This window comes from Diadema antillarum, unplaced genomic scaffold (assembly GCF_040938485.1).
Source record: "Diadema antillarum isolate AM-2024a unplaced genomic scaffold, OU_Dant_1.0 seq00000204_RagTag, whole genome shotgun sequence".
Lineage (NCBI taxonomy): Eukaryota > Metazoa > Echinodermata > Echinoidea > Diadematoida > Diadematidae > Diadema > Diadema antillarum.
In genome coordinates, this window is record NW_027271263.1 from 73,553 (window position 1) to 91,039 (window position 17,487).

Sequence of the window (17,487 nt, forward strand, 5' to 3'; positions counted from 1 at the left end):
ATAGGTAGGACCTAGTCAAAAAGTAGTTGGGTTCTATGCAATACTGTAAATTAAGAAAAAAATGCAGTAGGAGAAGAATTAATATCGTCATCATTGCTAACTTCAGAAACCTGAAAAAGTTGTTTCGCGAATTAGCCAAAATTCGCGAGATTGAAATGCACGCGAAAAGGTCATTGTCTAAACTATAATCGGGGACGCACTAAATGTCAGTGGCAATTTGCGGAAATTTCATGCAACAAGTGGTAAAGTATCTATTTCATATAGATACAGATGCGATTAACTTGCAACTTTAGGAAAAGCTTGCAAGCATGACATCACTCAAAAAAACGTGAGGATTTCAAAACAAATTGTGACGTGTAACAATCACCAATGGTAAAAAGGTGTTTCGCGAAAGATTCGCGAGATTGAAATGCACGCGAAAAGTTCTTGTCTAAACTATAAACGGGGACGCACTAAATGTCAGTGGCAATTCGCGGAAATTCATGCACATTCATGTGGTACCATAAAATAAATGCAGGATGAATTAAATGCAGCAGAACCTAAAACAAACAAACACACAAAACAAAACAAAAAGAAAACAGCGTTCCCCTTCCATCAGAGCTGGAGTATCTCTATATAATCTTGCCTGCAAATGTTCGCAAAGGTACATTTGACAAGACCTTCTGGCAGCGAGTTCCATAGCCTTCGAGCTGTCATTACATTGTACATAACTGGCTCTGTTATGATCCTCATCACAGCTGAGCGTTATTTAGCAAAAACCAATAACGATAATGATCGTACATCCTTCATGTACTGAGAAAGCTGCTTACGATTCGACCCCTTAAGCTTTTTACTTGCAATGACTTTGTTTCCTTTCACTTCCACAAGGTAGTACACGGAGGCTTTTTTCTTCTTTTTCCGTTTCTTCTCTTTTTCCTCCTCTTTCTTGCCAAACTTCTTCCGTTTCTTGCCAAACTTCTTCCGCTTCATTTGGATGACTGCGTCACTATTGTTGCATTCGGGTAGCTGTTCTGCATTCCTCTTCCTCTTCCTCTTCCTCGTGGAGACTGTTTGTTTCACACTTGGTATGACAAGCTGTTGTTCAAGAGCTGGGTTGACAAAGTCTTCGTGAGGCGGACTGGTCTTGTGAGCAGCTTCTCTGTCCCGTCTTGCTGGAGATGCTTCGGAGGAGGTCTCGATGGAGGGAGCCGAGGGGGATTCGATGGTAGAATGTGAGGGAACCTCGATGGCGGAAGTTGAGGGGACCTCGATGGCTGAAGATGAGGGGACCTCAATGGCAGAAGGTGAGGGGACATCCATGGCTGAAGATGAGACCTCAATGGCGGGATCTGTGGAGTTTCCGACCGCAGCAATTGGTCCAAGTTTGTCCGTGTTGTAAACCTTTGTGAAAGGGAATATCCCCGCTTCCTCAAAGCCACTCATGGGTAGTTGCGGGTTTGAGGACACTTCTTCCCATGCAGGCCTGAACACCCTCGCGAAGGTGAACTTCTGTACGACCTCCCCAAGATGAGCGAGCATGTAGTCACGTTCAGCTTTCTCCCAGGCAAGCTTCAAAGGGCCATAGATAGTCAGGTCACAGGGTTGCAGAATGTGACGGGCCTTCGCTGGCAGGCAGTACAGGATAATCTTGTGCTTATGGCACAAATCCGCAACCTCCAGTGTTAGATGGCTCCTGTGACCGTCCACCAAAAGAAGAACCGGCCGGTGCACACTATGTCGGTTCAAGAATGGGACGAAGCTTTTTTCGATGAATTCATGGAAGATTTCACCATCCATCCGACCATTCTTGGATCTGCCCAGGAATGTGTGCTCTGGTCCCCCTTCAAGTGGATTGTCACGGAAACGCTGCCCGGGGAAAATCAAAGTAGGTGGTAGGAACTTGCCATCAGCTGAGATGGTGCACAGCAGGGTGATCTGTGACCGGTCCTTTTTGGACAGTCTGCTAACCGACTTGGATCCTTCTTGATGCAGGACTCTTCCCATTTTGCCACACAAAGGGAAGCCCAATATGTCGCAGGTAAAGATTCGTGAAGGCTGCTCCAGGATGGACATGGCTTTGGCTTCTTGCATGTAGTTTTCAAACTCGCTAAACCACGAGTCGATCTTCTTTTTTGTCAGGGGGGCGCTTCCTTTTCCGAGCGGCTGAGGAATTTCCTTGGACAGCTCGGGATGCCTGGCCATAAACAGTCGCGTCCACTTGAGTCCGGGCAGATTGTTCCTGAAGGGTGTTTCTCTCTGATCATGGTCCAGTATCGTCTTGACGACCTGTAATGCACAATTTGTAATTTATTCTTGATAAATCAAAAAGTCATCTACACATATATGCAACTGCATGCGAGGGTGTGTCTCTGTGTGTGCTCACTGGTAGGTGGACCTTCCTAGTGTGTGTTTGTTGTGTGTGCGTGTGTGTGAGAGAGAGAGAGGGGGGGGGGGCGGGGAGGGAGAGAGAATATTGATGTTGTATACGTACATAATGTTTCCAGTGAAAGTTTATAAGAATAATATTGTACTTCACCTGTCTCAGCTCCATCTTCGTCTGACCATAACCGATTTTTGCCATGTGTCTGATCCACTCCGAGATTTTGTTCTCCTCGACGACAGTTAGGTATGGTAGTTTCCCTATTCTTGCATCTACGGGTACTCTACCTGAAAACTATATGAAATTAAATAAAGATATTTACATTACATATCAATTATACACAACGTGTGAGATATTTTTCAGATTATTTTGCGATACAAATAACTCTCATTAGAATAAATTGCAATATACAGTAGAGAGAAATCAACGTCAAAATAATCTACATACCTTGTCAACAAGGGTGCTTCTAGGAATGTTGTATTCCACGGCGGCTTTTCGAATGGACATGCCATCCACCGCGATGCGCTGTAGGGCGTGATCTATGTCTTGCTGGGAGTAGTTGGCGCGATACTTCCGAGGCGTGGTGGCAGCCTTACAATACAAGAGAAACCATTTTACAACCATTTCTATTTTTCATAACTAAAATCAAACCGCGTTCTGAAATAAGTGACTCTATCAAAGTCTTCATAACATTGAAACGCTAATCTATATCGTGATTTTAAAGGTCCAATTTTACCTGTTTTGTAAACAACTGCATGCACCCTCCGAGAGACATCTTAGCTATGACGAATTCGAATGATACGCGTAACTCTACCTGTAAAGTATACTCAGGCAAAAAAAAAAATAATAATGATAATAAAAAAAGAGGAATACGTAATATTATTCGTGATTTCATAAATGTATTGTGCGGTCAACAAGCTACGAATCTTCTACAGGGTGTATAAAAAAAAACGTTACACTTTTGAAAAAAATTTTCTAAATTACATTTCAAAATATTTGGAAGATTTTTTTCGTATTTATGGATACCCAATAGTCTCATCTATCATGTGCAATCAATGAAACCAATTTTTGTTCACGCTTGGCTGAACACTGACGCTCTTTGTCCAGAGTGTGAAAAATGGCTTGCGCCAAATTGACAGAAGATTGAAGAATTCAGCCAGCAGTCCAAATAAGTGTTCTCATTCAAACAAGGCTGATCAATGTTTGAAAAACTGATTTATTTGTTAGTTTATTCGTTCAATTAGCCGATTGACTCTTTCAATGACTGAAAAGTGATTAATCGATTATTGGGTTGATTCACTGATTGATTGAACGACTCAATGACTGACTAACTGATATATCGGTTGATGTATTGATGGGTTGATTGACTGATTGATTGATTGATTGATTGATTAATTAATTGATTGATTAATTGGTCAATCAATTGATTGATTGATGGGATTAATGATTTGAATGTTGATTGATTTGGTACCACTTATACTGCATTAATGAATAACTGGCATATGGTATTGATGTGTCCGTATATTGTGAAAACTGTGCTTTAAAGATCTTGAATTACACTCTAATTTCATCAATTGGTTTAGACATGAAATCATTAAAATTACGATAAAGCTGACAAAAATACTCAGACTATCATGACATAATCAAAGCTTTAAGCAAAAGAGCAATTTGTTTGAATGGGAGCACTTATTTGGACTGCTGGCTGAATTTTCCATCATCCTTCAATTTGGCGCAAGTCATTTTTCACACTCTGGACAAAGAGCGTCAGTGTTCAGCCAAGCGTGAACAAAAATTTGTTTATTTGATTGCACTTGATAGATGAGACTATTGGGCATCCATCAATATGAAAAAATCTTCCAAATATTTTGAAATGGAATCTAGACAATGTTTTCAAAAGTGTAACGTTTTTTTATACGCCCTGTATAGTCTATTTTTCATTAAAAAAAGGGGGGACCGTGTTTCAGTTTCACACATCGGTATAATGTAGCATTATAATCCACAACGCGGAAGATGTTTTTCTGATTATTTTGCGATACGAATTACTTTCATTAGATAAGTTGCAATATACAGTACAGAGAAATTAACATCAAAATTATCTACAAACCTTGTCAACAAGGGTGGTTTTAGGCATGTTGCATTCCTTGGCGGCTTTTCGGATGGACTTGCCATCCAACGCGTTACGTTGTAGGGCGTCAACAACGTTTTGGTGGGAGTAGCTGGTGCGTTTCTTCCGGAGCCTGCTGGCAACCTTCAAATGCAAGAGAAACCATTTTACAACCATTAATGGTTCTATTCTTTATAAGTAAAATTAAATCATATTCATTGGATTGAAATAAGTAACTCTAAAGTATTCATAACAGTGAAATGTTTATCCATATCGTGATTGTAAAGGCCCAAACACATTTGGGTTGGGTTTATTATTTTGTAAGCGAACTGAACCCAAGTTGAAAATGATTTTTATTGTTGCAGTGGGTTCCATGATTTGTTGAGGCTTGTCCGAGTATACAAAAACTATTAGCGCAACAAGAGGATACACTGCCCTTACAGGCCTATACCTACATATTTTTTGTTACACTTTTCCATCTAATATGATGGCTGGATAGTCCATAGGCAGCTGCACTAACTGGTCTCCCATGGGGTCCAGCTAGATGTGAGGCGGGACTACTTCACTGGGTTATGTACCCTCCTCCTTGCAATGAATGAATAAATGAAGTACGGGATCGTGTTTATACGTGTATGAGTTATGACTCTTTCATACATGGGACCTTCATGTTATGTATGGATTCGGGGGACAAAGTGTTCTGCTATATATACTTATGAGGCAGGGCCGGCGGAACTGACCTCAAACCCTCAGCAGAGGGTTTTCACTTTAAATAAAGATAAAATTACACCATATACCATTTATATGATTGACAAAATTTACATCGAACGAACGGGGGAAAATACATTTTTTTTCAGTTACTATTCCACTGTGAATTTGACGAACATCTGCATGCACACTCCGTGAGACATCTTACCTCTCACAAATTTGAATATGTGCGTAAGTCTACCTGTAAAGTTATACTCGGGCAAAAGCTTTAAGCAAAAGAGCAATTTGTTTGAATGGGAGCACTTATTTGGACTGCTGGCTGAATTTTCCATCATCCTTCAATTTGGCGCAAGTCATTTTTCACACTCTGGACAAAGAGCGTCAGTGTTCAGCCAAGCGTGAACAAAAATTTGTTTAGTTGATTGCACTTGATAGATGAGACTATTGGGCATCCATCAATATGAAAAAATCTTCCAAATATTTTGAAATGGAATCTAGACAATGTTTTCAAAAGTGTAACGTTTTTTTTTATATGCCCTGTATAGTCTATTTTTCATTAAAAAAAGGGGGGACCGTGTTTCAGTTTCACACATCGGTATAATGTAGGCATTATAATCCACAACGCGGAAGATGTTTTTCTGATTATTTTGCGATACGAATTACTTTCATTAGATAAGTTGCAATATACAGTACAGAGAAATTAACATCAAAATTATCTACAAACCTTGTCAACAAGGGTGGTTTTAGGCATGTTGCATTCCTTGGCGGCTTTTCGGATGGACTTGCCATCCAACGCGTTACGTTGTAGGGCGTCAACAACGTTTTGGTGGGAGTAGCTGGTGCGTTTCTTCCGGGGCCTGCTGGCAACCTTCAAATGCAAGAGAAACCATTTTACAACCATTAATGGTTCTATTCTTTATAACTAAAATTAAATCATATTCATTGGATTGAAATAAGTAACTCTAAAGTATTCATAACAGTGAAATGTTTATCCATATCGTGATTGTAAAGGCCCAAACACATTTGGGTTGGGTTTATTATTTTGTAAGCGAACTGAACCCAAGTTGAAAATGATTTTTATTGTTGCAGTGGGTTCCATGATTTGTTGAGGCTTGTCCGAGTATACAAAAACTATTAGCGCAACAAGAGGATACACTGCCCTTACAGGCCTATACCTACATATTTTTTGTTACACTTTTCCATCTAATATGATGGCTGGATAGTCCATAGGCAGCTGCACTAACTGGTCTCCCATGGGGTCCAGCTAGATGTGAGGCGGGACTACTTCACTGGGTTATGTACCCTCCTCCTTGCAATGAATGAATAAATGAAGTACGGGATCGTGTTTATACGTGTATGAGTTATGACTCTTTCATACATGGGACCTTCATGTTATGTATGGATTCGGGGGACAAAGTGTTCTGCTATATATACTTATGAGGCAGGGCCGGCGGAACTGACCTCAAACCCTCAGCAGAGGGTTTTCACTTTAAATAAAGATAAAATTACACCATATACCATTTATATGATTGACAAAATTTACATCGAACGAACGGGGGAAAATACATCTTTTTTCAGTTACTATTCCACTGTGAATTTGACGAACATCTGCATGCACACTCCGTGAGACATCTTACCTCTCACAAATTTGAATACGTGCGTAAGTCTACCTGTAAAGTTATACTCGGGCAAAAGCTTTAAGCAAAAGAGCAATTTGTTTGAATGGGAGCACTTATTTGGACTGCTGGCTGAATTTTCCATCATCCTTCAATTTGGCGCAAGTCATTTTTCACACTCTGGACAAAGAGCGTCAGTGTTCAGCCAAGCGTGAACAAAAATTTGTTTAGTTGATTGCACTTGATAGATGAGACTATTGGGCATCCATCAATATGAAAAAATCTTCCAAATATTTTGAAATGGAATCTAGACAATGTTTTCAAAAGTGTAACGTTTTTTTATATGCCCTGTATAGTCTATTTTTCATTAAAAAAAGGGGGGGACCGTGTTTCAGTTTCACACATCGGTATAATGTAGGCATTATAATCCACAACGCGGAAGACGTTTTTCTGATTATTTTGCGATACGAATTACTTTCATTAGATAAGTTGCAATATACAGTACAGAGAAATTAACATCAAAATTATCTACAAACCTTGTCAACAAGGGTGGTTTTAGGCATGTTGCATTCCTTGGCGGCTTTTCGGATGGACTTGCCATCCAACGCGTTACGTTGTAGGGCGTCAACAACGTTTTGGTGGGAGTAGCTGGTGCGTTTCTTCCGGGGCCTGCTGGCAACCTTCAAATGCAAGAGAAACCATTTTACAACCATTAATGGTTCTATTCTTTATAACTAAAATTAAATCATATTCATTGGATTGAAATAAGTAACTCTAAAGTATTCATAACAGTGAAATGTTTATCCATATCGTGATTGTAAAGGCCCAAACACATTTGGGTTGGGTTTATTATTTTGTAAGCGAACTGAACCCAAGTTGAAAATGATTTTTATTGTTGCAGTGGGTTCCATGATTTGTTGAGGCTTGTCCGAGTATACAAAAACTATTAGCGCAACAAGAGGATACACTGCCCTTACAGGCCTATACCTACATATTTTTTGTTACACTTTTCCATCTAATATGATGGCTGGATAGTCCATAGGCAGCTGCACTAACTGGTCTCCCATGGGGTCCAGCTAGATGTGAGGCGGGACTACTTCACTGGGTTATGTACCCTCCTCCTTGCAATGAATGAATAAATGAAGTACGGGATCGTGTTTATACGTGTATGAGTTATGACTCTTTCATACATGGGACCTTCATGTTATGTATGGATTCGGGGGACAAAGTGTTCTGCTATATATACTTATGAGGCAGGGCCGGCGGAACTGACCTCAAACCCTCAGCAGAGGGTTTTCACTTTAAATAAAGATAAAATTACACCATATACCATTTATATGATTGACAAAATTTACATCGAACGAACGGGGGAAAATACATTTTTTTTCACTTACTATTCCACTGTGAATTTGACGAACATCTGCATGCACACTCCGTGAGACATCTTACCTCTCACAAATTTGAATATGTGCGTAAGTCTACCTGTAAAGTTATACTCGGGCAAAAGCTTTAAGCAAAAGAGCAATTTGTTTGAATGGGAGCACTTATTTGGACTGCTGGCTGAATTTTCCATCATCCTTCAATTTGGCGCAAGTCATTTTTCACACTCTGGACAAAGAGCGTCAGTGTTCAGCCAAGCGTGAACAAAAATTTGTTTAGTTGATTGCACTTGATAGATGAGACTATTGGGCATCCATCAATATGAAAAAATCTTCCAAATATTTTGAAATGGAATCTAGACAATGTTTTCAAAAGTGTAACGTTTTTTTTTATATGCCCTGTATAGTCTATTTTTCATTAAAAAAAGGGGGGACCGTGTTTCAGTTTCACACATCGGTATAATGTAGGCATTATAATCCACAACGCGGAAGACGTTTTTCTGATTATTTTGCGATACGAATTACTTTCATTAGATAAGTTGCAATATACAGTACAGAGAAATTAACATCAAAATTATCTACAAACCTTGTCAACAAGGGTGGTTTTAGGCATGTTGCATTCCTTGGCGGCTTTTCGGATGGACTTGCCATCCAACGCGTTACGTTGTAGGGCGTCAACAACGTTTTGGTGGGAGTAGCTGGTGCGTTTCTTCCGGGGCCTGCTGGCAACCTTCAAATGCAAGAGAAACCATTTTACAACCATTAATGGTTCTATTCTTTAGAACTAAAATTAAATCATATTCATTGGATTGAAATAAGTAACTCTAAAGTATTCATAACAGTGAAATGTTTATCCATATCGTGATTGTAAAGGCCCAAACACATTTGGGTTGGGTTTATTATTTTGTAAGCGAACTGAACCCAAGTTGAATATGATTTTTATTGTTACAGTAGGTTCCATGATTTGTTGAGGCTTGTCCGAGTATACAAAACTATTAGCGCAACAAGAGGATACACTGCTCTTACAGGCCTATACCTACATATTTTTTGTTACACTTTTCCATCTAATATGATGGCTGGATAGTCCATAGGCAGCTGCACTAACTGGTCTCCCATGGGGTCCAGCTAGATGTGAGGCGGGACTACTTCACTGGGTTATGTACCCTCCTCCTTGCAATGAATGAATAAATGAAGTACGGGATCGTGTTTATACGTGTATGAGTTATGACTCTTTCATACATGGGACCTTCATGTTATGGATTCGGGGGACAAAGTGTTCTGCTATGTACTTATGAGGCAGGGCCGGCGGAACTGACCTCCCCCCCCCCCCCCCCCCCCCCACACACACACACACTTTTTTTTAAAGTATTTATGTGTGTGTGTGTGTGTGTGTGTGTGTGTGGCTTGTCAGCTGAAGAATTTCAGCAAAATCCTTGGTTTTGATTGGCTGAGATGCTCTGGTCACTGACTGTTACTATGGTGATTCAAGTTGTCAGCGCTGACAAACGTTGATGAAACACCCCCCTGGACCCTTCAGGGGGGCATTTCATGAAGGAACTTGTCGGATAAAATGTCCGACAAGTTCAGAGAAATCAGCCAATCAGACTAAAGAATTTCTCAAAACTTGTCGGATATAGTTGACTTGTCAGATATTTTGTCCGACAAGTTCCTTCATGAAATGCCCCCCTGGACGACTTTTTTTTAAATCTCAAAATACTCCGAAACAACTCATCATCCCGGCAAAAAGCGTCAATCAAATTAGTTTCTTGGTACACTCTTTCGATATATTATATATTACAAGCGAACATTAAATGGTGAAAGAAGGGTTCTCAAACCCTCAGCAGAGGGGTTTCACTTTAAAATAAAGATAAAATTACACCATATGGGCAATTCCACGGTAACTCGCGTTACAAATAATGGGTACATTTATGGGATAATGTGCCAATATCTTTGTAATTGGTAGGATCTACAAGTTACTTTTTTCATCATGGGTTAAGTAGACATACACCAACCAAATGAATCCAAAAAGAAAAATAAAGGACAAACATGTTGGGATTCTTGAATCATTTAACTTTGGTAACTCGCGTTACACAAAAAGGACATGGTCAATTCTATAAAGACCTCTTTTTGGAAAGTCTCCTCATACTAGACAATCTTGATAAAAGTTTTCCTACCTTGAATTGATAGTGGGTTAGGACTCATAAATTAACACTATCAAAGTTGAGTAACAATGACCTGGTAAAATGTAGGGAGCCTTTATGTCGGTCGGTTAGGGAGCCTTTATGTCGCGTTACATTATGTCCACTAACACAGGGTGACACAAATTGATGACATTCAACTATTCTGATGGCACTGAATCTTGTGTTGAATATTTTGAGAGATGCTTAGTTTTGTATGATAGTAAAATGAATAAATGTTAAACAAACATTTTACTAATAAACCCAATTGATAGAGAAGAATGCGTTAAGACTAATAAGAGTTTCACTCCTCATAGAGACCTTGAATATGTTTGAATATATACCCAGATGATTTAGGTGTATATCAAAGTACATTGTAATTTTTAGAGTGTAAAGATGAAAAATGTTGAAAGTCTTTTTAAAACAAAACATAAAAGTATCAAACCCTATCTACTAGTTTACAAAAAAGCTTACAATCTTTCAAAAATTAAAATCCTATCTTTGTGAGGGATGAAAACTAGTACATTTCTTTGCAACTGATTGACAAATAGACCAGTTCATAATTCCACTTTGCGCATGAGCAGAAAAAGGTCATTTGTACCAACAGGCATTTTGGTTTTTAAATTCACTGAGATAAGCATCTGTGATGCGATGATTATTCATGTGATCCTTATCTAAATGATGCTTGCCAGCACATCCACCTGACAGCAAGAATGGTATTTCGCTATATAAAAGGAGATAAGCTGTTACTGCATTCAATACAAAACAATGAAATGGATGGCTGCTAAATTATAAACTGATGGGAGCATTCTGATCCCCTGATCTAAATGCAAGTTCATTCTTTTTTTTTAATACGAATTCCATAAATTGTTATATCGGGCAAGCTTATGCATTATGCCACTTTGAAAATGAGTGAAGTGCCGAACCAACTGAGAAAAAAAAAAGAAAGGCTATTTGTACAAATGTACACATGAGCTAAATTACGAACTGGCTTATTATCCTTCATCGACGTAAATAAGCACTGAATTGATCAGTGTTTTAGTAGTAGCCATGATAAAAAAAGTCATGGGCGTACATACTCAAACAGAATTCGAACCCACAACCTCCTGATCTCCCCAGACAGGCGTCATCTCCACTAGACCACCAAACTTCCGCCTAACAGGAAGCGTTGGTTCTAATCCTTATATCATGCAGCGGGTACTGCATATTTTATTATTCAAATTCATGAAATTCTTCCATTGAGATGTTTTCATTGCAACTGATTGACAAATTGCCCTACATCAGCGTAAATAAGCACTGAATAGATCAGTGTTTTAGTAGTAGCCATGATAAAAAATCATGGGCATACAAAATTGTACATACAATGTACTCAAGCAGGATTCGAACCAAAACCTCCCGATCTCCAGACAGGCGTCATCTTCACTAGACCACAGAATAAGGATTAGAACCAACACTTGCTGCTTTATAGTATTCTGTAATAAAAATTCTGTAATACTGATGCAGGAAATTCAGATGATAAATTTTATGTTCTCAATCACTGCTGGATGTACATGTACATTGTACGCATGCAGTGAAAGCCTGGCTAGACTCTTCAATGTGGTATGTGATCAGTGGCCTTGATGCTAGTATTATACAGTCACAGTTTATTAGGCTGCCTTCCTTTGTTTCAGTCCAGCATAGTGTGTATGACACTGCATTTGATTGTTTTTACCACAATCTAGCTCAATTAAGTGTTAAAATTTGCTTATGTTGGTGGAAACTTGTGTTGATAGTCGGTAACTCGCGTTACATGCCGGTAACTCGCGTTACATGGTAACTCGCGTTACACTTTTCATTGACATTTTTTAATGTGATGACAGTGTTTATTCAAGTCAACACCCTGTGTACAGTATCAGGGTATGATGAATTTAGAAAATTATGATTCCCAACAAATTACCTCCACTGCTTCCTTCAGAATGAAAAATATTTCTTGTTTCGGTAACTCGCGTTACATGGCTCAAGGGCTGAACTTCATGTGGTGATTAAATTTTTTTTGAAGGTGGCATAAAAATTTCCTCACGGGAGACTGAACTAGAACCAATTTGCTTCTTTAAAATAAATTAATTGAAGTGCTAGCAGAATTGTTCTATTAAAAAAATGTATATTAAGTTAAGCATGCATTTAGCAATTTGGATGACTGAAAAATTGTCATCAACATTTGTAGCTGTTTCTCGAGAAATATTTGACCGATTGATATAATTCTTTGAGTTTCTTTAACTTCAATATATGGGTAATACATAATGAGTAATTCTTTTGCAATATGATAAACTTGAAATTTTAGTGCCATGTCCACATTCCCATGGAATTGCCCATATACCATTTATATGATTGACAAAATTTACATCGAACGAACGGGGGAAAATACATCTTTTTTCAGTTACTATTCCACTGTGAATTGGACGAACATCTGCACGCACCCTCCGTGAGACATCTTACCTATCATAAATTTGAATAATTACTCTGTAAAAGTGGTTCCTTTCGCGTACAGAAACTTTCGCGGTTGCCATCGGTGCCGACTTTTTCGCGTGTGTTTAAATTCGCGGTCGGTAAAGATAGCGTTGTAACAAGCGACGAGTTCAAAATATTTTCGCGTGATGTTAAATTCGCGGTTCAACCTCAAAGCGCGAAAAGCGCGAAAATAAAACCACCGCGAAAGAAACCACTTTTACAGTATATGCGTAAGTCTACCTGTAAAGTATACTCGGGCAAAAAACAAAAACAAAAACAAAAAATGTAATATATTTGTGATTTCATAAATCTATTGTGCGGTCAACAAGCAACGAGTCTTCAATAGTCTAATTTTTCATTCAAAAAAAAAGGGACTGATTTTTACACATGGTTATTGGGCTAATCCACAACATGGAAGATATTCTCAGATTACTAGTATTTTGCGAAACGAATTACTCTCATTGAATTACAATTATGTAGTTGCAATATATAGTAGAGAGAAATTAAGCATCAAAATAATCTATATACCTTGTCAACAAGGGTGCTCTTAGGAATGTTGTATTCTATGGCGGCTTTTCGGACGGACATGCCAGTTGACACAATGCGTTGTAAGGCGTCAGCCACGTCCTGTTGGGAGTAGTTGGTGCGATACTTCCGATGCATGATGGCAGCCTTAAAATACAAGAGAAACCATTTTACAGCCATTGCACAAATAGGCCTATGATTCTATTTTTATAACTAAATTCAACGGATTGAAATAACTGACTCCATTAAAGTCTTATAATAAACATTGAATATCGTAATCTTTAAAGGTCCATAATATTCAGTACATTTGGGTTCATGGGTTTATTCATAATTTGTCGGGGCGATCGTTAACGACTCGTTAAAGGTCGCCCCGACTGTAAAGGCATCCTGGAAACATTAAACTGCACATTACTTGAATATGCATAAGACCATCTTGAAGTAAATAATTTTCACACAACAATGGATATACTCCATGGCAGTATAATGTACTCGTAATATGAATCCCACAAGGACTAGAACAATCATCCCCCAGCAAGCATTCCCACTGATCGATTACTAGCCATCCCCAAGTTTAATTAAGTTACGATGCATACTTTGAGCGAGCCTTCCAGAAATTAGCTTCAAACTAATCTAATCAAAGTAAACCGTATAGTACGATCAATTCAGACCTCACTCTTGCAGGGGGTGGTTGTGATACTTTGCTTTGTCTGGAGATTGCCCATTGATGAAATGTTTTAGATGCAGTTACTCCCAAAATATTATATATCCTTTATGATATTAAAAGCTGCGTGAAAGTTAGCACGTGCGTGAGCAGTAGGTGCGAGGAGTTGCTCACTGCACTGTACACTACTAGTAACTTCGTGCTTGCAAGGAAACACACGGACGGACACACCGCACACCCAGCCAGCCGATTCGTGACTTTGGCGCATGCCATCTACGAGCAAAGGGTACAGTGTCCTAGTACATTGTACATGTAGTTTGTACAACGAGTATCGCAGTTACACAAGACGCAGCCGTAGCCTCACAGTGCTAAGCTATAACGCGGTGGTAAAGTACAATAGGGCCCCCACCGGCACCGTATCCATAGATCGTCATCGTATGCGTACACTGCACAGCTCAGCTCAGAGTGCGATCTTTGGTACATCTACCGTGCACTCACGTTCAATACAGAGTTACAACACATTTACCTCGAAACTCGCAATGAAACAAGGCTACGTGCTACTATGCAACTTAGCTCACCTTCTAACGGAACCTGGGAATGGTCCGTCCAGTTGAGCAGGCAGGATTTGATGATGATTTTAGAGATACTTAACTGACGTTTTTCGGAACAGGTACATATTTGTGTGTACTGTCGTCGTAATGCAGTCGATAGTCGAGTCGTCGATCGCATTATACGAACGTACGTACTTACATACAGAGGCGCAAGGCCTAGTAGCGCACGCAGTGAGCTAGTTGCTTGCTTGAATTTCGCACAAAACCAGTAGTCGATTCTTGGCAGCGGTTAACGTCTGTAGCTACCAAGCATACGTTGCGCCCATAGTTTTTTTCTGGAGTTTTGTAAAATGTTGTACTTAGCATCACATCACCATGTCATCTTTCTTGGTTTTAATGACTCAATCTAACACAAACTCCATGGTCTTTATAGTACTGCAACATCTACCCATGGCATGGTGGATTTTATCATCAATATTAGGCTCTCTAGGAGATGGAGTGCGTGTATGAGTAATGTGTTATATACTAGTATAATGCTCTGGATTTTTTGTATCAGGAATTATTAAGTTTTGGTAATCGAATTCCCGTTCGAATTAATTGTGCCTCGTGCGAATATTCGTGGACTTAGTATAGGCCTATACCCACAATATCCCTCTTATATCAGGTGTATAGGCGTAAGAGTATAGCTAGCAGCGCTGTCCGAGTAATGATCATTATATTATGATAATCATCTTTGAACTTTCCTGCCCAAGGGCAGTATACGAAATCAATTATTTCGTCAAATTTATTATGTCGGAGCCACTTTGTTTAATATACACTCCCTGTAAATATTCAAACGTGTACATCCCTATATGGACTTTAAAAAAGAAACGATAAAAAGTTATATAATGATTCAATTGATATGTAACAGTGCTATTACATGCATGTCCACTATAGTACGCGTTGATTATTCTAATATCAATTCACTCTCCAAAACATGTTTGTAGCTAAGAATTATGTTACTTATAACTGTGTTGTGTTTTTCATGTAGAATGATGTTTATTACTACTGCACGGACCTTTGAAAGCAGTTTTACAAAAGTGAACAGGTCAACCCTGCAAGTATGAAATAAATGAAAGAAAATGAAATACTATCTACCTCACTAGTAATGAATGAATAAATAATAACAAATCAAAATAAATGAATAGATGAATAAACAATGCTAAAGTTAATTTATTATTATTATTACTATCATTTTTATAGCTTTGAAAATGATTACAATGGAAGTGGTGTTTGAGATGAAGATCGGGGGTCCCGAAGCGTCTTGACAAGTGGTTTTGGATGGGAGCGGGAGGGAGGGCTGGAGAATAAACAGCTTGTGGATAGGCATGTCAAGGGTCAATGGGGGCAACGCAGCCCCCTCCCCCCCCCCCCCCCCCCCCCCCTTTCAGCATCCTCTGAAAGAACTCGTGGCGGAACCCGTCTGAAAGACAAGAGCTTTTGTTGTTGGTTAGTTCCGTGTTTGTTTCGATTCCTCCCCTCTTGAAATATTTTCAAGAGCCATTGGGTGATTTCAAGTTCGGTGCTAGTGCTAGTGCTAGTGCTAGCCCCCGAATAACAGCGTTAAATCAGGGAGGTGAGGGTCCCTGGTTAAATCGAGCTCCAACACCGACGGTCAGATTAACGAGGCGATACCGATCAAAATTATCGATCACCAGCACTTGGTGTTGGAATCACAGCACCGCGAGCTCCGCGGGAATTGCGCGACGAAAAAAAGCGATTGCGCGTGATTACAGTCAAATATTAAAAGATGTAGCCAAAATTGCTTAGTTTTAGGGACATAGTGGGGAAGAAATATTAAAATGCCACAAATTTCATCCACTCCTCAAAATACAACTGCTCCCAGACTCAGATTTATGAAGCCATGTCGAGAGTGTTCGTGTACGTTACGTGGGCGACCACTGCATTAGCATAGACTTTGCACGTAAAACGTGCATCTATTTTATGGACGTGAATATGAGTCTCGCACGGCAACGCTAACACCAGCACCGAACTTGAAATGACGAAAATGTTAATCCCTAGGGGCTAGTGTTAGTCAATGGCGAAAAAGCACGTAAATCGCTAACACAATCGGCGGAGCTCGGTTCAGCAGACGACATTCAACACCGAGCCCAGCACCAGCAACCGGAAATACGTCATAATTTTGAGGTCAACTCCCAACACCGACGTGATTTCAAGTTCGGTTTTATCGCCGGTGCTAGTGCTAAGATAGCACTAGCCTTTAAACAAGGCGACTCGCTCTGCGTGCCCCCGTATAGCGCGTTTACCCCACAAACCTGTTGGCCGGCGAGTGGGGAGCGAGCCGCCTTTATCCACTCGTTCAGGGATGTGTACTTTTGTCGTTGTTGTTGCTTTATATTCTTTGACAAATTTGCGTACAAATTTGACGCAGAAAATACACACGGCACCAAGGCAAGCCTCGTTAATATTAAGTAACTATTCTTATATACTTATTCTACTTAATATTAACGAGGCTTGCCTTGGTGCCGTGTGTATTTTCTGCGTCAAATTTGTACGCAAATTTGTCAAAGAATATAAAGCAACAACAACGACAAAAGTACACATCCCTGAACGAGTGGATAAAGGCGGCTCGCTCCACTCGCCGGCCAACAGGTTTGTGGGGTAAACGCGCTATACGGGGGCACGCAGAGCGAGTCGCCTTGTTTAAAGGCTAAGATAGCACTAGCACTAGCACTAGCACCGAACTTGAAATCACCCAATGCGTTGTGTGTGCGCATGTGTGCATGAATAGTGTGTACCGACTGGTGTGTACCGGTAACTGTGTGCGCGGAGGGCCCAGGGGGTTCTGCAATACCCTCAATTTCCCCCTCCCCCCCCCCCACCCCCCACCCGCTTCCACAGTCTCTGGTGATTAAGGTGATAC

At 39.8% G+C, this 17,487-nt stretch overlaps 1 protein-coding gene across 1 annotated transcript; it reads right to left on the reverse strand.

Moving 5' to 3' along the window:
• Nucleotides 1-738: 738 nt before the first annotated feature.
• LOC139728876 (uncharacterized) lies at nt 739-14,709 on the reverse strand. Its single transcript, XM_071639810.1, has 9 exons — nt 14,592-14,709; nt 13,356-13,499; nt 8,750-8,893; nt 7,321-7,464; nt 5,893-6,036; nt 4,464-4,607; nt 2,807-2,950; nt 2,516-2,653; nt 739-2,265 (listed from the first exon to the last, which is right to left on the reverse strand). The coding sequence occupies exons 2-9, from the start codon at nt 13,488-13,490 to the stop codon at nt 745-747; spliced, it is 2,514 nt and encodes an 837-aa protein (XP_071495911.1). The 5' UTR covers nt 13,491-13,499; nt 14,592-14,709; the 3' UTR covers nt 739-744.
• Nucleotides 14,710-17,487: the final 2,778 nt, after the last annotated feature.

Coding starts and splice junctions, on each gene's coding strand:
- LOC139728876 (XM_071639810.1), bottom strand. CDS start 13,490: ATGCATCGGAAGTATCGCACCAACTACTCCCAACAGGACGTGGCTGAC. Junction 6,037..7,320: donor AAACCACCCTTGTTGACAAG/GTTTGTAGATAA, acceptor TTGCATTTGAAG/GTTGCCAGCAGGCCCCGGAA. Junction 2,654..2,806: donor GAAGCACCCTTGTTGACAAG/GTATGTAGATTA, acceptor AATTTCATATAG/TTTTCAGGTAGAGTACCCGT.